The sequence below is a fragment of the Notothenia rossii genome (genome assembly GCF_949606895.1).
Source record: "Notothenia rossii genome assembly, chromosome: 8".
Taxonomy (NCBI): Eukaryota; Metazoa; Chordata; class Actinopteri; order Perciformes; family Nototheniidae; genus Notothenia; species Notothenia rossii.
In genome coordinates, this window is record NC_136906.1 from 48,260,120 (window position 1) to 48,279,854 (window position 19,735).

A 19,735-nucleotide genomic window follows, 5' to 3' on the forward strand; every position below is an offset into this window, starting at 1 on the left:
CGAAACCTTATTTCCAGCAGCTTAAGGGATTGGTGTCAGGGTTTTCCACTCAGGTTGCTGATGCCAAAGGGGGACCCGAAAAACACGAGGCCAACACAGCGGAGTTCGTCTGGCTGAAGGTCATCCGGCCCAAGTGGCTCAACCCCAGGTTCACCGGCCCCTACAGAGTGACCCAGCGGACATCCCATGCCGTCCACCTAGAAGGAAAGGGGGACATCTGGTACCACTGGAGCCAGTGTGCAGCGGGGAAATCACCTGGAAGGACCCTCGACGACATCCGGACGGACCTGGCTATCGTCAACGAGGACATCCCTACAGCAGACAACTTGGAAGCTGGCATCAGCGGACTGGAGGGGAAGGACCTCGCTGACATCCCTACAGCAGACGACTCGGAAGCTGGCATCAGCGGACTGGAGGAGAAGGACAACGAGGACATCCCTACAACAGACGGCCCAGAAGTCGCCGTCAGCAGGCCGGAGCACGAAGACAGAGGAACCTACTCCCCTCTGATCAGGTTGCTATAAGCTACACATAGCACCTCATTTACTAACCCATTTTTTGAGGGAAGTGGTATCTTAACCCACTGTTTAAAGTTCTTTTAATAACCCATTTTTTGAGGGAAGTGGTATCTTAATCCACAGGTTAAAGTAATTTATTAACCTATTTTTGAGGAAGAAGACCCCATTTATAAACCCAAATTTAGGGAATTTGTTTTTGTAAACTCGCATTTAGGGAGTTTTTAAAAAAAAAAACATATTTAAGGGATTTTTCTTTCTTTTTCTTTTCTTTTTTACCTCATGTAGTACTGACACAGGGACCAAAACATTTCAGGGAAGAGTAGAAAATGTCTGAAGGAGCCCTGAATTTCCTGATAACCTGTTGGTCGCTACTAGTGTTAGGAGTAATAATCTACTTGTTCGCCCTACTGTATGTTAGGGCTGCAACGATTAGTCGACATAATCGACGACGTCGATCATAAAAATTCGTCGACGCGGAATTTTAGTGTCGACGCGTCGTATAAAAACAATCAGAGAGCCGGTAACGTTAATTCAAAACTGCGCAAATGTTCATTTGTAACTGCAATGCACTACAGGAAGTGCTGGGGGCAGTATACTCTCCATTGTCTGCCATGACTGCATTCTGTACTAACAACAAAGAAGAAAGAATACGAACGATGGCGGAAAGGAGAGAGAATGAGGGTGATGAAGAGCTCAAAAAAGCGAGACCGAGAGTTTCGAAAGTGTGGGAGTATTTCACAGACGACAAGCCAAAGAAGTCAGTGAAATGCAGAATTTGTAAAGGGGAATTGGCATTCCACGGCAGCACTACAGTGATGCACGAGCATTTAAAACGCAAGCACCCTGGAACCGTGAGGACTGCTACTTTGGATCATGGGTAAGTTTGAGCAAGTTAGCCATAGTCATGTTTACGTTAGCTTACATGTTGGAAAACAGAACGTCTCATGGTTAATGCTTGCTAAGCAAACGCTATGTCAGTTATGTTGAGGCTGCGTGTCCACCAACGAGCTGCTAAACAGCGCCAAGCTTACAGCGTAGTAGAGCACACTAGAGCTTTATGGACGCTGTAATTAATTCCAAACTTAAAATAATAATTAACAAGGGTCTGCGAAATGACAAGAATAAAATGCGATTGAATTGATCCTGGGACTGGACAACAGGGTGACATTCACAGGTGTGCAGACTTGAGGTAGAACATGCACTGGAGCCCGGAAAAGGAGCCGTGCCCACAGGAAGCAGAGATGGAGGGTGTGACAGAAATAATCGTTAGATTAGTCGACTAATCGAAAAAATAATCGACCGATTAGTCGACTACCAAAATAATCGTTAGTTGCAGCCCTACTGTATGTACATTGTAACCTTTAAAATCATGGTTGAATGAACCAGTGGTCCACAGCATTTTTAATAACTTGGGTTTTAACACCAAACGTTAGCATAGACGTATACTGACACTAGAAGGGTTGGAGCTAACAGTATAACTATGTATGGTAACTGGAAATGTCTCGCAGGCTTAGCCCTGTTTTCTACTGTGACTGTTGCCATTATTTTAATCCTATGTGATTCCATTGAGCACTCAGACTCCACTCCCCCGCCAAATGAATCCGTAACTAGAGTCAAACGGGGCCAATATGAGACAGTAGTTACCCCAATGTCTCCTAGACAAACCTTCACTCTCCAAGCAGGTAGTGATGGAATAGTACAACTCGACCTGTGCAAAATTGCCCACTGCAGAAACCTCGACAGGACCTATGCCTACCTAGCAAAATACGTCTGCTTAGCCCCTGCGGTATGTAACAGAAGCATCACAGATACGGTTAAAGGTGCTCCTTACATTAACAGAGGCAGTACATACAGGACCAAAGGCAACCCTTATGTGTCCGTCACATACACATACGGTTGCGCCTGCGAGTCCTGGTCCGGTGTCCTAGCAAATTCGGATCCTGATGACTGGGGATACACGCCACCTTACCGATCGGCGGAAATTGTTAGATCCCTCAAACATAGAATGAAAGTGATTAGGAGAAACCCAAATGTCCCGTGCTCTGTCAGGTTTTGTAATCCGGTACGCATAGCGCTAAAAAATGTAGTGCTCTCCATGGGCGCGGGAAGGGGGGTGCTGAGGGCGCTGCAGCACCCCCTAGCGGCAGGCAGGGGGTGCGGAGCTCCCCTGTCTGAATTATTATTTGACGGTTATTGCTGCTCCCGCTGTGCATAATCTGTGTAATATGTAGCCAATAAATTCCACATTGTTGGTAAAATAATATTTTGGCCTGCCCCGAATGTTTTTTCTGTAGCCCCGGACAATTCTACCTCAATAATATAATACATTAACCGTGCTTTACGTGAACCTCATCAAGACACTAGAAAGGACGGCAGGAATGTAATTTCCCGTGTTCAGTGAATACAACAGAGGCAAGACACCAGACCAATCAGAGAGTTGCATGGAAATAAAAGTGTGCTTGTGTCATTCAAGCTCGCGGCTCTGTGTGTGTGCGGAAATAGCGCATTTAGTGTGTGAGAGAGAGGGGGAGAGAGAGAGGGACCGGTGCCAGCAGCAGGGACCGTGTTGTTAGCATCTGGTTAGCTAGCTGCACTAACGGACATACGGAGCTGTTTGTTCCACAACAAGCTGGAGGAGAGCTCTCCTCTCAGACTGAGAGGCTCAGGTGAGCTAAAGGACTCTCTGAGTGTTTCGATAGTTAACTTTAGTCTAAGTTATCTCAGTGGGTCTCAAACGGTTTGGTCAAAAATTATTCAAAAGATTATTTCCGCGGCACACCTTCATATGATCATTATAGTTATAAAAAAAAATAAGAGAATAAAGGAAAAACAGTTATAAAATACTATATGGCAGTAAAACAAGAATACAGTTTGAAAGGGGAGTGATTTGTAAAATATCCATAAAGAAAAAGAACATCTGCTTACAGTTGTGTTTCAACTGGGTGTTGAGAGATGTATCCATAGATCTCTTAATGTTGCTCTCAAAGTGCACCAGATTGATGCTTTTAACTTCAATATTTAAAAAAAATCTTCCCGGGGGAGCATCCCCCCGGACCCCCCTAGAGGAGGTGAGGTCCGCTCCCCACTCGTAAAAAATAGCACTTTACCCCTGCTGCCTATATGCCGTGAGCTGATTATCGAGCCTTCATTGTAACAGTCGCGGGTTTACTGTGTGTTTGCGTGTGGGGAGTTTTTTTGTGCGTGCTCTATAGTGCCCGTAATAGTGTTCACTGGAGTCCAGCACCTCCGCACCCCCACTCAAAATACCTTCCCGCGCCTCTGGTGCTCTCTGACGCTGGACTTTATGTCCTCGCGGTACATGCAGGAAGGGGTTTGCCACAAGGCCTCTTCGAAATTAAAGTTAAACCAAAGGTAGAGCGAAACCTTTCTCATGCAGCATCTAATATTAAATACCTGTCTAAAATCACATGTACGGATAAATGCACGGGGGATTATAGCCAACTTCAACCTCTAGACGTCATCCAAATAGCCACAGGATACACAGATGACAATCTATGGTTAAGATGGGTTGCCCGAACAGCCCAAGAACAAATGGCAGGGGATTGCCTAGCCTGTGCTACGGCCCGCCCGCAATTAGTCACTGACCCTGCGCCCCTGTTTCCCACAGATACCTGGGGGTATAACTGTATGTTACAACTGACTAAGATGGCCAGCCCTCCTAACTGCAACCACCTAGCCAATGTTTTCCCTCCAATTGACAATGACACTAGGACAGGCCCATTTACGCCTGAAAAAGGCGCAGGTGGGTACACATGTTTTTCCATGGTCCAATAATCTCCACGTTTTCACCTAGGAAATGTCTCTACGGATTGGTGCAACCTCACCATGTCGAGCACTAATATAGGACATTGGGCCAGAGCTGGGCTCTACTATTATTGTGGGGGCCGCCGCCTGTTCACCCTTATTCCCAAACTAGCTGTAGGATTGTGTGCTATGGTGCGCCTCCAGGCACCCCTAATGTTAAATGTCAAAAAACTGGTGCCCACGGACCCTAAAGCCTCCCTTAACACCAACCTAATCACTCGACATAGGAGACACGCGCTGTCCAAACGCCACGCCCCGGGCTCCTTCGATTTGTCTGTCGACTCTCCCACCTACATCGATTCCATTGGAGTCCCACGAGGGGTCCCTAACGAATACAAACTAGCTGACCAAATAGCTGCAGGGTTTAAAAGTTTGCCAATTATCTCTGCCTTCTTCCCTGTGACCCCTATCAAAAATATAGAAAGGATCAACTATGTACATTACAACATACTCCGATTGGCCAATCTCACTAGGGACGCGGTAGAAGGCCTGGCTGAATAATTGGGTCCAACGTCCCTTATGGCTGTGCAAAATAGGATGGCGTTGGATATGCTTCTTGTAGAGAAGGGTGGAGTTTGTGCAATGTTTGGGGAGATGTGCTGCACATTTATTCCCAACAACACGGCTCCGGACGGTTCCGTCACAAGGGCTTTAGAAGGCCTTTGTACCCTATCTAAAACTATGCATGAACAATCGGGGGTAAACAATTTCTTAGAAGAGTGGTTTGCTAACATGTTTGGTCAATGGAAAGGTTTAATAATGTCTCTTTTTATTTCTGTAGCTACTTTTATGGCCATTTTAATAACATGTGGTTGTTGTTGTGTGCCGTGCATCCGCTCCTTGTCTGTCAAACTAATCATTTCCACCATTGAAGGAAAAGCTGCTCCTCCCCCACTGTACCAAATGCCCTTGTTGGCTTGGGCAGAGGGTGAGGATGAGTATGATGACGCGGCAGACAAGGACGCAGTTTGTTAACATATTTTGATCTTCCTCCCCTGACACGAGAAACTGTTATGAGGAGCTGTTCCCAAATGTTTAAAGTGCTCTAAATCCCAGCTTCTGATGGATGTATAGGCTGTTGGGGAACAGACACAGTGGCAAGGAATGACAGTAGTTATGTTTCAAATTTCTTATTTAAATTGTTCTTTGATTGTAGATCAAAAGGGGGATTTGTGATATATTTATTTTAATGTCACCTTATATATTCGTGTGTGTTAAATTTGAAAGTACATTTTTACTCTTTAAATTAAGAGAGGCTTTTCATATATTCCTGAAACAATGTCCCACTACTTAGTAATAATAAATTAAAGCAATAGTCTTTTTCTTCCACTTTTTATTTGTAATCAAAAGGGTGGTTCTTTTTGGCTATTTGTGAGCAGGCATAATACAAATGACCTTTGACATCTGCTTTGCAGTTCCCAGACATCGGGAGGGGCCCTGAGTCTCTAGCTTCCTCTGTTAATTGCTAAAACGCGTATTGATTAGCCCAAAGGGAGATGTGCCTCAGATATAAGACAGTTGAAGCCTTGTAGAATGAATGATTTATCTCCTACAGACCCCAAAAGAGGCCTTGAGAATTGAGTCAAACAGTTACCGAGGCCATAGTCTTTTGTTCTCATTAATGTATTCATTCCAGTAAAACGGACTTTGAGGTGAAAGGAAGTTCAAATAGGGCCTTAAGCTACCAGAACAATTAAACTTCTGTTAATCAACCAAAACTCATGACTATTAGGGGACAGGACATTTGGACCTATAACAAGAGTCGCTTCATAGAGAATATATGTGTGTGTATTCCTTACTGTGATCATATGTCCTGTATAATCCTTTATCAACTATTCCTGTATTTGTGTTTTATTTGATTTCTCTGTTTTTATTCTTTCATGTGTGGGTACTAAATGGCTACAAACATTGTGGAGAAATTAGCTTAAACATGTTTTATTACTCTATATGAAATGGAAGCAGCTTTTATGACAGGGACGAGAGAGCTGGGGGAGGGGACATTCTTCTTAAGGTTTTCAGCAAGTCAATTATCAGGGAAATCTACTTGTTTTAAATAGATGTATGTGGTTAATTACTTTGTATTAATAATAACAGTATGTGTAAAGGAAGCTGGAAATATGCAATGTGAAACCTTTTATTTGAAATAAAGATTCTGCAGGGAATATTCTTAAAGAACAATAGCTCAAGTGTCTGGAAGAGTTGCAGGCTAAATGAGTGTGCGGTACTTTTTTACTGCTTGAGATCAGAGCTAATGTTTTCCTCTTGTTATTATTGTTTGAGGTTAAGGTAACTCACATGTGTTATTTGTATAATCCAACTATAAAAAACGATATCTTAAACCTATCTTTATAAAATGCCAAAAGTATGTGAAACTTGCAAGGAGGGGTTTGTTATCTCAAATGTAAGGGTCGCCTCTGGCTCGCGCTGATTGGCTGTCTTTTCTAAGTGGAGGACCCCCTCGGGGGGGAGCAACCACATAGCTCCTCCTGGGGTTTTTGGATATAAGCCTATGTTTTCTTTAGACCAGTCTCTTATTTTCTCCAAACTGACCCAATCCGTAGGATTGGAGGAAGAGCAGGAAGTACTTCCTTTGTATTTGTATTGTTACTTTTTATCATTAAAACAAGATTATTGTTTAACTTGCATTCTGGTGTTTCTTAATCCCTTCATTTTTACGAATTTACCCAGCTTACCAAACGACACGCGGAGACGAGGTTGGTTTTAAACATCCTCCAATCTCCAACAGGAACTACTGAGTTCTGAAGATGAAGGTATGGGTCAATTGCTAATGTTAAATGACCTTGTGTGTAATATCATCCATAATGTTAATGCAGATTTTGTCACAAATGGGGTAACACACGAACAGAACACATTCACAGCTTCACCTGTTAGGGAAAATAATGCCACTACATCTTCACACGCTAACAGTGACATGTTAACTGCCAGACATAGTACTGCACACACAACAGTCAATTTTACAAAACCACACACTGACATTAACACATACATAACTACCCAAAGTGTAGAGCAGCTCCAGCTAATGCACGATGAGCTAGGCAAGAAGCTACAACGTCACAAAGATATGGCAAGCCCAGCACGCAGTAAATACCAGAGCATAGGTGAGCCAACACCACAACACACCACATCAAATCCCAGCACACAGAAGGCTGACAATGAGAAGATGGTTTCCTTAAAGGACTTACCTTATCTCCAGCGTAGAGAATTCAAGGTACATGACGGACAGATTGGAGACCAAAACTCTGAAGTAACTAATAGCAACATCTCCAAACAGATATACGAGGGAATCAAAGATGGCTTCATAGAGACAGAGGTTATCCGAGGTGTGCTGAGGATTGTTAAGCCAGGTGCTTTCAAAGACATGCTCAGGGGATTCCTCAGGTCTCACCTTGGTGATAAGGCCAGTACAGAACTGTTCCAGGAACTCATGTGTGCAAAACAACATGGCCAAGAACCACTCCAGCAGTTCCTATATCGAATGATTGGACTCAAACAGAAAATCATCTTCCAGTCAAGACAAGCTAATGCTGACATTCGCTACGACCCAAAAACCATTCAGGAGGTTTTCCTTCATACTATTTACCAGGGTCTAGGATTCAAATATACAGACATGAGACAGCTACTGAAACCACTCCTCTCAAACAGCCAAGTTACTGATGAGGAAATTGTCAGTCAAGTAATGAAGATAATCAGTGAAGAAAACGAACACCATCGCAGGTTAGGTTATGCTTCCAGACCAAAGGCAACACATACACATAGTGTTCAGGTTGATGGTGGAGAGCAGATCAACAACAAGAAGGAACTTCAAACAATACAACAGCTCAGCGCTCAAGTGGAGAACTTAATAAAGATGATGGATCAGCAAAAATCAGTGATACAAGCGACCCACTCAAGGGTTTTACCTCCTCCCACATCAGGTCAGCTTCCTCTCACAAGGAAAAGTAAAATCCCCCTCTGTGTTAACTGTTCACAACAAGGCTTAGAGGCCTGTAACCATTGTTTTGTGTGTGGAGAGCTTGGACATCGTGCGGTTGGCTGTTCAAAAAGAACAAGGCAGCCGGGAAACGAGAGTTGGTATCTGTTGAGCAGTGGTGTAGTCTACGTGATACGCTGGTATACGCCGTATACCCACTAGAAAATGCCAGTGATTTCCGTATGCCCTCTTAAAAATGAGCGATGATACGTAACAACATCATTTTGTGACTGCGCTTTCATGCTTTCGCCCCTTCTGTGTTAATACTTTTGGACGTCTGGGCCTTCCGTCGCCTGTGGCCTGTTGCTAAGCAACAGCAACACACTTTGTTCGGCTCTGACAAACCCCACGTTTCTCTAACGTTATCAAAATGTGATCAGTCCACCATTCAAGTTCGCGGAGCGCCAAACAGGAAGCAAACATGAAACGAAAACAGACGACAATATTTTAATGTTTTCCGAAGTTTTCCCCTATTACCAGTACAGAAGAAGAGCCAGGTCAGGCGGCTGTCCTAAAGGTGACAGAGAACGAGTCCGGCGCTACCGCAAATTTACCCAGTAATTGAAATTAGCATGGTTATGATTAACGTAACAGTAGCTAACTAGCTAACTTGCTAGCTAATTTGATCAACGTTAGTGTGGTGGATCAATGGAAGAGAAAGGGAGCGAGATACTGTGTGTGTGTGTGTGTGTGTGTGTGTGTGTGTGTGTGTGTGTGTGTGTGTGTGTGTGTGTGTGTGTGTGTGTGTGTGTGTGTGTGTGTGTGTGTGTGTGTGTGTGTGTGTGTGTGTGTGTGTGTGTGTGTGTGTGTGTGTGTGTGTGTGTGTGTGTGTGTGCAGTCATAAACAGAACACAATGTTTATATTATCTCCTTGTTTCGGACACAGATGAGAGCTCCTGGCCAGCCTTGTGGACTGAAAGTTAGGCTATGGAATTTAAGAACAGGCATCCTTGGTTGGGGTGGAGGGACAGAAAGTTAGGGAAATGTCAGCACACATGCAAAGGAAAGCTGATCTAAACAACAGAAATTCAAAAAGTCAATGACTATGCAAATGAGAGTTAATTCATGGTCATGTTAAAAGTGCATTTAAAACATTTGCACCATTACATTACTATATGTTAGTTATCAGTAGTTGTCAAATAATTAGCTATTGAAAAAGTGGAACATTTTTCTCCTTTTATCTGCTTTTCATGCATTTGTTAGCCATGATGTAAATATTGTAAGCAGTTTATTAAATACTTTTGAGTAAATCTTGGCTCTTTTCTGCAGTTGTTATTGGTAAAAACTTGTATTATGCTAATTAGTCATGGTTTTGTTTATTTCCTTTGCAGCGCTACAAAATCAGTAGGTGTCCTCACAGAACAACGAGTGTCTATGTCTGAGGAGTGGGTGCACTTTAATATCCAGTCCTCAGATTCAAGCAGATCAACATCTCTGGCCTCTTTGAGAAACAAGATTAGACGACATGAGACGTCCAGAGCACACAAAATAGCCCAGGAGCTCACGGAGAAGGGTGGACAGGATTTAGTTGGAAATTTGGTGAGAGCTGTGTCAGAGACTGTGTTTGCAGTAGGCCATATTGAGATTTTGATAAAAATGTCGATTAATTGTTCAACCCTAGAAGATAAGTGGGCTTTTTCCATCATTGTTCATTCTTTTATTTTTTTATTGTTAATTTCACTGGCAGTTAAAAGTCACATAAAAATGCTTATAATACATTGACATGTTGATAACACATAACCAGTCTCAAGACTAGTCTATGCATTAGTAAGTATGATGGTGTTCATGAGGTCTTGCTTCGAGACAGATGTCGCTCCGCGATGCGTCGCTCTAGGATGGATGAATACAATTATTACAGTATACCCACTACAAAAAAGTAGACTACCCCACTGCTGTTGAGGGACAGCCAGAGACCATTTCACAGCTCCAGTCCCACTCAGTAAGCTCCAAATGTAAGCAACAACACTCACAACAAAAACAACATTACAAGAAAGCCAGCAACAACTGCTCCAGAGAGACACTTGTAACACCGGAAAATATCACCCGCACTGCACCGCTAATTTGAGTCAGCTCAAATGTTTAATCAGTGGTTATGCAGTAACAGTGTTATTTGACTCCGGATCACTGTAAGCCTCATTGATAGGTCCTGGAAGAAGACATTTATCCCAGATCAACCAGTGCGACCACTGGCCGAACTCCTTGAGCCAGATGAAACCCTTGATCTGTTTGCTGCAAATGGACAAGAAATCCCATATGATGGCTGGGTTGGGATGACAGTCAACCTCGCAGGAAATGAAAATCCAAACCTCACAATACAGGTCCCCTTCCTAATCAGTCAACTTCCCCTCCCTCAACATCTACTAGGCTCAAATGTTCTCCGAGAGATGATAAATGGACAGGTGTCCTCTACTAATGAGCTTGACATGGTTGTCAGCCTCTTACGGCCCGTCCACACAGCGGCGTGCGTTGAAGCTTCAACGCTTCTGCCCATTCACTTTGAATGGGGTGATGTCACACTTCGCCGAACTGCATTGTGGGGAGCGTAGCTACGGTTCAACTTTTGAAGCTTCGACGGAAGCGTCAGCCAATCAAATCCCGTTTATGAAAATCTGCCAGTACAACTGCTAGCCAATCAAACCGCGTGTATGCTGCGAGTAGTGAATCACCCGGTGCTGTATGATCAGTCTCTGTTCATCTACCGGGATACAAACCGGAGGAGCCAGGCCTGGAGGGAGGTGGCAGAGATAGTGGGTGAAACTGGTAGGTTTTCGCCTGTTTGGGGAGTTTATATCCAGTGTATCTCGTTTAAACAGTGAATGGACAGCTAGCAGGCATATACAGTATATATAGCTAGCATGGAATGCTAGCATTTTGCTTTGTATGTCGGGGGCGGGAGATTCATGTGATTGTTTGTTGGTCGCGTTGACTCCCCAAGCTTCAGACACGTCCACCACCAAGCGTCAACGCACGCTGCTGTGTGGACGCTCCGTTACGCAGAGCACTCGGCGTGGAAGAAGAACAGGCAATGGCTATGGTTAATTATATTCAGGTCCAAGAGACACCAAGCCACAGCATGGCCACAATCAGGGTAGGTAGAGGTGACATATGTATTCCATCAGGAAAGACAATGCATGTAAGGTGCAGAGTACCGCCTAGCTTTGACACATCTGACCCAGTTGTCCTATATGAACCTTCAGAAGAGAACACAACTCTAGAACAGCTGAGTGTTGGAGAAGGCCTCTGAGAGATCAGTAAAAGCAAATGGCCACTGATCGCAGTGCCAATTTCCAATCATACAAAGCATGAAATCGTTCTCCCAAAAAGAACTACATTGATTCATTCATTCAACACATAGCCAAAGTCATTGAGTTGGGAAAGACAGAGACACCAGAGGTTGAAATACCACAGATGACAACAGTGAGAGCTGAAGTAAACAATGTCACCACTCCTACAACAACCACAACTGCGCCATGGCGACTACCTGTTGACCTCAGTCACCTCACTGAGGAACAGCAACGGATGGTTGAAGATATGCTGTATGAGGAGTCTGCAGCTTTCGCACGTGACAGCAGTGACATTGGATGTATTCCCTTTCTTCAGATGCCAATAAGGACCAAAGATGACATTCCAGTTCAGAAGGCGTATGTTTCAATTCCAAAGCCGCTGTACAAGAAAGTAAAATAGTACATACAAGATTTGATAGTGAAAGGATGGGTTGTAAAGTCTAAGTCTCCATATGCTGCACCTGTTGTGTGTGTGAGAAAGAAAGATGGGTCATTGCGCCTGTGCATTGACTACCGACTGCTGAACAAGAAGACTGTGCCAGACAAACATCCGCTTCCCCGCATTCAGGACCTGATTGACTCGCTTGGAGGCTACAGCTGGTTTACCATTCTAGACCAGGGCAAGGCATATCACCAGGGCTTTATTGCCGAGAGTTCAATGCACCTGACTGCCTTCACGACCCCGTGGGGTCTATATGAATGGGTCAGAATGCCCTTTGGCTTGTCAAACGCACAAGCAGCCTTTCAAAGAAGCATGAAGGAAATGCTCGAGGAGCTCAGGGATGAGTGTTGCATCCCTCATCTAGACGATGTCCTCTGCTTCTCTAAGTCTTTTGAAGAACATGTTGAGGTGCTGCAACGTGTACTGAAAGCTCTGCAGCGTCATGGGGTAAAGTTGAGACCAGAAAAGTATGACTTATTTCGCAAGGAAGTAAGATATGTTGGACGGCTTGTGTCTGCAGATGGGGTAAGAGTGGATCCAAAATACGTTGAGGCTGTGCAAGCACTGAAAGAGAAGACTCCACAGACTGTAGGTGATGTCAGGAGGCTGCTGGGTTTTCTGAGCTATTACCGAACATATGTGCAGGATTTCTCACGAATAGCCAGACCACTATGCACGCTGCTCCAGATCAAATCTGACTCACCTCAAACCAAGCCAACCAAGGGTAAAACAAAGGGCCCTCAACTGCCTTCACGCACCCCAGTAGAGTGGAACAGAGAGCACCAGCAGATAATTGAACGTCTTATTCACATCCTAACCAACCCACCAGTGTTGGCGTATCCAGACTTCGAAAGTCCTTTCACACTCCACACAGATGCCTCTCAACTAGGTCTTGGAGCTGTTCTTTACCAGAACCAGAATGGAAAGATGAGAGTGATTGGCTATGGGTCCCGCACACTAACACCAGCCAAACAGAGTTACCATCTCCACAGTGGGAAGCTCGAGTTCCTGGCCTTGAAATGGGCTGTATGTGATCAGTTTAGAGACTACCTGTTTTATGCCCCACATTTCATTGTCTATACTGACAACAATTACTTGACTTACATGATGAGCACTGCTAAGCTCAATGCAGTGGGTCATCGCTGGGTACTGCTAAGCTCAATGCAGTGGGTCATCGCTGGGTAGGGCAGCTTGCAGACTTCCACTTTGAAATAAGGTACAAGCCAGGCAGACTCAACGTCGACGCAGACACTCTTTCTCGTTGCCCCCTTGACATTAACACCTACATGAGTCAGTGTTCAGAGAAACTGTCAGAAGAAGCAGTTTGTGCCACCTGGGAAGGTAGCAGGACAGCCCAACAAGGAGAAGTTGCATGGGTGGCAGCACTGAACATCTCATCTCAACAACAAACACACACAGAACCTTTCCCAGTTATCGACCACAATTAACTGGTAAGAGAGCAACGGAAAGATCCTGCCATTGGGAAAATATTGCAGTTAAAAGAGAACAACGCAGAAATGACTGAAGAAATACGCGGGACTTTGGCCAAATCGACCAGGAAAATCTCAAGAGAGTGGAGTAGGCTGTACTTGGAAAATGGCCTCCTGTATAGGAAGACGCTTGGTCGCAAACAGCTAGTCTTGCCGACTACCGACAGGCAGACATCCCTCACTCACCTGCACGACAATATGGGACATGTTGGTATAGAGAGAGTCTCGAGCCTTGCAAGAGAAAGATTTTATTGGCTTTTTATGAAAAGGGATATTGAAGATTACATAACCAGGAAATGTCATTGTATAAAGCAGAAGAAGCCAGCTTTACGTGACAGAGCGCCCATGGGCGGTCTAACATCAAGCTCACCTCTTGAACTTGTCTGTATTGACTTTCTCCACCTTGAGACCAGCCGTGGAGTGTACGAGTACATTCTGGTGGTTGTCGACCACTTCACCAGGTTTGCCCAAGCATACCCCACAAGAAACAAGGCAGGCAAGACGGCTGCTGACAAAATATTCAATGACTTTGTCACTCGGTTTGGATATCCAGCTAAACTCCACCATGATCAGGGAAGAGAGTTTGAAAATGAGCTTTTCAGAGCCCTCAGACAGTTTTCCGGTGTGAGCCCTTCCAGGACCTCCCCATATCACCCGCAACGAAACCCTGCTGAGAGGTTTATGCTTTTTATGTTGCAAATGCTCCGAACACTGGGCGAGAAAGAGAGAGAGAGCTGGAAAGATCATCTGCATCATGTCGTTCATGCATACAACTGTACCAAGCACGAGTCGACGGGTTACTCCACACTATCTGTTGTATGGTTGTCACCCACAACTTCCTGTTGACCTACTTTTCGGGTTGGTAGCAGAAGACGAACCAAGGACAGCCAGAGATTACGCAGAGAAAATGGGCAGAGAAAATGGGCAGAGAAAATGATCGAAGCATATAAGATAGCTAGCATCAACAGCCAGAAGTCGAGTGCTAAAGGCAAACATTATTATGACAGAAAAAACAGAGGTGTGACTCTTCAGCCAGGAGATAGGGTCCTTGTCCGTAATCTCGCTGAACGAGGAGGTCCCTGCAAGTTAAAGCCTTATTGGGAAAAGACAATCTACGTCATCAGAGAACAGCTTGGTGATAACCTCGTCTATAAGGTGAGCCCAGAGACAGGGGGAGGTCGCATCCGCACTCTCCACAGAAACTTGTTGCTCCAAGTAAATGACTTACCTGTAGAGCCAGTTGTCACAAACGCACCAGCCAAACCACAAAAGAGAAACGTCAAGACAACAAGACCATCAAACAAGATTGAACAAAGACATGATGATTACACAAGTGAATCAGATGAAGATGAAGCTCCACGGTATTTGCTACGTATGCCGAGAAATGAACAAGCCAAGCCTCATCTAAGGGTTAACTGTGGGACACAAAACCCGCCTGAGCAGATAGAAGTTTGTGTTGAGGAAACAGTTCATGTTGAGCCTGAATCTGAAAGTGTTACTGAGGCAGAACAAGAGAGACCAGATGAACAAGTGCCAAGCACTGGTGAGCCTCAACCTTACAATGAGCAAGATTTGTGTCAGTCCGATGACCAAGAAAGAGATGTCCAAGAGACTCAGCCTGCACTACGAAGATCTACCAGAGACCGACGCCCTGGCCAGATATTCACATACACATCCCTAGGTCAACCAACCTACCAGCCACGTGTCATGATAAATACCATAGGGACACAGCCCACAGTCTACACTCACAGCCATAATTTCACTCATTTCAACACACACCCATCATTCCTCCCACATACCTACCATACACATATCCTATTTACTGTTATTGAATGGTTAATAGACACTCACATATGGGTACCTAAGGTTCTAGTATTCAGATTTTGGGGTATCCCACAAGGTTAAATGTTTTGTATTTTTTTTTTAAAGTTTAAATGACCAAGGGAGTCGAACTGTTTTAAATAGGTAGTGTCAGGAGCCACTTTTGTTTGTGGGGGAGTGTGTGGTACACCCCCAAAATGGTACAATTATTTGTGTATTTATTTTTATTTATTTTTGCTAAACAGTGAATTCATTGTTTTGAAAAGCCCAACATTATCTGTATTTATTTTTGGTGACATTCATATCATTTTATGGTTTATCTGTACTGTTTGAGAAGCAGTACGAGTAAGTAGCGCGAAGGTGGAACCAAGCGGCAAACTCTGGGGAAGAGCCGAGACGCCAATGCGGAAGTGCCTCAAACTGCAGTTCATCTAGTGGCCAGTAGGAGCAGTCTGCAGGAGGGAGCAGTTTCCATAGACCCCAATGTTAAAATGCCCAACTTTAGAGCAGAATTAAACATATTTACATCGTGGTTAAAAAAGACATATTCTCTGTATAGTTAGATCCCCCCTTCATGAATATGGATTTGGGGGGTGCATTTTTTCTCAACTCATCTGTTTAATTAATATTAAGCCTTAAAGCTTTTGCATAAATTAGGGCGTGGTCACTTTGATGGACATGTACATGCCTCACTGTCAGCTAACAGCAACTTGTCCACTCTGCTAGGCTACAACCATAGAGGCTACAACGTTAGTTAGTTGTAGTTACTGTACTTGACCCTTTAGCTTTAGCCGTGTTCGTGCTGATTGTGCCTTTTAGAGAATATTGTTACAAATACCAGACAATTAAAATGTTGTGCTGTGCGCTTGAATGTACTAACAGAACTTCCAAGAAGTCTAAAATGATAATATTATACATGTCCCGTTCACAGGTGTTTGTGTGCTTGCTAGCTTAGCTTGTTACTTATTAGCCAGCTAAGGACGTAACCCTTTATACATACATATACATTTTAGTTTATGATTCAGCCTTGGGCAAGACTTTTATTGTCTATGGCTATGACGCCCATAATGCTAAACGGGAGCAAATGTTAATAGGGGACCCAATTATCCCAGTGTTGGCCGCCGGAGCTAACGGAGCCGCAGGGCATAGGCGGAGTTTGACATTTGCGCTTGGGGGGGCAAACTTTTTTACTGACGTCAGTACACAGTCCCAACTATTGCGTGGGGTGCTACGGATACAGTAGCAATAAAGCCAGCGTTCACCGCACTGAGTATGACTTTTTCCACATACGAACACAACTCGTCCCGTCATGCACGCCTCATGCCCGCCGTACACACACACTCATATGGAAGGGGCGGTCTCTCCCCCCAACAACAGTGCATTACATAACTGTAAAACGTATCATAACTGTGCACATCTTATACTTATTTGATAACTACTATCTCCCTTGGTTACTTGAACACGCTACAATATTATTAACCAGTGTCCTACTTAGTGCAGAAGTAGACGCCTTAAACGTCACAGAAATTGGACATTTTAAAAATCGCTGCATACTCATTAGGCCTACTGCTAATTATTGTAATACAATAGCTGAATCACTTGTATGCAAAAAAAAAGCAAGGGAACTTGCCCTTAACCTCATACTTCACACACACACGTCACAACATTCGACTGCTCAAAAATGAAATTATTTCAAACAAAACATGATATTATTCAGATTTGTATTGTAACAATCATTATATCACATCTATTAAAATATTGATATAAAGAAATATTTGTATTGGAACAGTTTTAGACGTAGTAATGCTGTAACATATTTTAGCCACTAGGGGGGGCCCCCCCTGCCCCCCCCGCAATCCGCCTATGCCGCAGGGGGCTAGCTCCAGCCGGTGTCCCGGAGCTAGCCCACTGCGGCTCCGTTAGGTCCGGGCGGTTGAGTCCGTCTTTTCTTAACGTGTGAATGACAAGCATTAAGAATAACATATTATAGCTAATTCTCTTGCAGATTGTCTCATTTTATTATGAATGTAATGTTTATATAGGGGAACTACACTGTTAGCAGTAACTTGGTATGCATGTATTTCATGTTAGCTTAGCTTCTTAGCCTGAGCTAGCTCTGTTTACTTCCAGTTCGGGGGCAGCAGGTCCCGCCTCGGCTCCGCCTCTTTGCCCTTATTTGGAGCAGGCGGGATTAGACTCTGACGTTGCTGTCAAGCCGTTAGTGGCCGACTCCGCCTACTAAGGGCTTCTCGGCAACTCTGCAGAATCCTATGGGTGACGTCACGGACACTACGTCCATTAATATATACATTCTATGGGTGGAACCTTTGGCAGGTGAGCGGTGACATCTGGGTTATTTTAGGGGGGACACTTCCGCCCCCTCCTCAGAAGCAATCCAGACGATCAACCGGATCCTGTGTATAATTATTGCTGCTGCACTTTTCTGTTTTCTACAGGTCAGTCAGGGCTGCCAACATTTGAGTTCAGCATTGAGTGAGATTTTTTTTTTGGTGAACCGAAAAAAGAAACGTTCATGTGTACAGTGTTACAAATGTATTGAACATGTACAAACTAGAGTTTCCCATTAATGTACCGGGCGCTACAGTGGAATGCGCACATACACAGTGTATCCGCGACTCTTGCAATGAAGGCTCGATAATCAGCTCACAGCATATAGGTGTAAGCAGAGGTAAAGTGCTATTTTACAAGTGGGGGGGTCCTCACCTCCTCTAGGGGGGTCCGGGGGCATGCTCCCCCGGGAAGATATATTTTTTTGAATATTGAAGTTAAATGCATCAACCTGGTGCATTTTGAGAGCAAAATTAATTTATGGATGCATCTCTCAACACCCATATGAAACAGAACTGTAAACAGATTTTCTTTTTCTTTATGGATATTTTGCAAATCACTCACCTTTTAAACTGTATTCTTGTTTTACTGTAATATTATTTCATAACTGTTTTTCATTTATTCTCATAAATGGTAACCAAAACGTTTGAGACCCACTGAGATAACTAGACTAAACTTAACTATTTAAACACTCAGAGTCCCTTACATCACTGAGCTGTAGTTATCTCTCAGTCTGACAGGACAGAGCTCTCCCTTTCCTTGTTTTAGAAACAGCTTATATCCGTTAAGCTAACCAGATGCTAACAACAACAATGCAAATAGTGAGTTTGGTAGATATATACTGTATAATAGCAAAGTTATTTAAGATGATGCTATATTTATTGAAGATTTTACATTATAAATATTCCCCATAATTATTTAAAAGCATATTCTTCCAAACTCTCTGCTGTAGTATGACCACCAGGAGACTATTGATGTGTGTGGTGAGTTTGGTAGTAATAAGCTGTATAATAGTGATTGAATATTATTGTATTCTCTTTTTTGGGAGTTGCACTTTGCAGACGGTCCCTGAGCACTCGTTTCTTCTCCGGCTGCAGATATAGACCAATGTAATGTGTCCAGCTCAGAGGACGGCGCGTATTGGCTTTTTAAAAAAAAATCAAATGTGACTGTAGTTCGTTGTCAACCTTACCACGGTACTTAGGAGACGTCATTTGTGTCTGAATGACGTTTTGTTCATGAGTTATTGATCTGTGAAATCCGAATCTCCCAATATCGTTCCAACTTTACTGAACTAAGCCAGAAGACCGTCTCATTTCGTAGACCGCTCAGTTTGCTGTTCCTTCACTTTATTTTTATATTTATATACATTTATTTTGGACGAAAACTTAGCGTGAGGAAAGGCAAGTGTGGCGTGAGTGCGTGAGATATGGGTTAATTGCGTGAGTGTTGGCAGCCCTGGGTCAGTACATGATGAAAATGATCGATGTTAACTTGTGTGAATTAGATATTATGTTGGAGATGTTTAGGAGAGTGTGTCAGAAAGTTTTGAGCATGTTTGACATAGTAACGGTATTTTAAAAATACTAAACTGTCGGCAACAATAGATGCCATTTTCGCGGGCTTCAGCCGCGCCTGGGTAAATGTGACCTGAGCGAAGGCTCGCAGGCAGGTTAGCTGCTGCGCACGGGTAATCTGTTTTGTTCACCTGAGTGAAGTCTGGCAGGCACATTGCCTTGTTTTTTGTTTATTAACATTGACAGTGTATTTATGTGATCTCCATAATATGTTATATTGGGTAAAGATAGATATATTGATAGAAAGTATTATTTGATAGCTTTATGTGTTTATATTGACTATGTTGAATTTCTCCTTGAGATACAGTAATTGACTATGACAGACGGATAACTTAAATGGAGAAATGTGATGTTTGTAAAGTACAGCTATTTGAATGTAACTGTGTACTTTGAATTTTGAATAAGAAGCAATCCAGACGATCAACCGGATCCTGTGTA

The 19,735-nt window shown here is 43.7% G+C and overlaps 2 protein-coding genes across 4 annotated transcripts in view; one reads left to right on the top strand and one right to left on the bottom strand.

The window, feature by feature from the left end:
* Window positions 1–19,735, bottom strand: part of LOC307015980 (general transcription factor II-I repeat domain-containing protein 2A-like) — a 576,621-nt gene that overhangs the window by 438,285 nt on the left and 118,601 nt on the right. The gene's annotated exons all lie outside the window — the stretch shown is intronic.
* LOC307014469 (uncharacterized protein) lies at window positions 1,860–9,737 on the top strand. 3 transcript variants are annotated; one of them, XM_079642392.1, is made up of 3 exons: window positions 1,860–3,640; window positions 3,844–8,891; window positions 9,666–9,737. In XM_079642392.1, exon 2 carries the CDS (start codon window positions 7,117–7,119, stop codon window positions 8,494–8,496), a length of 1,380 nt encoding a protein of 459 aa, XP_079498518.1. In that variant the 5' UTR covers window positions 1,860–3,640; window positions 3,844–7,116; the 3' UTR covers window positions 8,497–8,891; window positions 9,666–9,737. The 3 variants fall into 3 exon arrangements, with proteins under 3 accessions (XP_079498518.1, XP_079498519.1, XP_079498520.1); XM_079642393.1 differs by having other exon boundaries at window positions 3,844–8,851; window positions 9,666–9,725; XM_079642394.1 differs by lacking the exon at window positions 1,860–3,640 and having other exon boundaries at window positions 3,807–8,891.

Coding starts and splice junctions, on each gene's coding strand:
- LOC307014469 (XM_079642392.1), top strand. CDS start 7,117: ATGGGTCAATTGCTAATGTTAAATGACCTTGTGTGTAATATCATCCAT.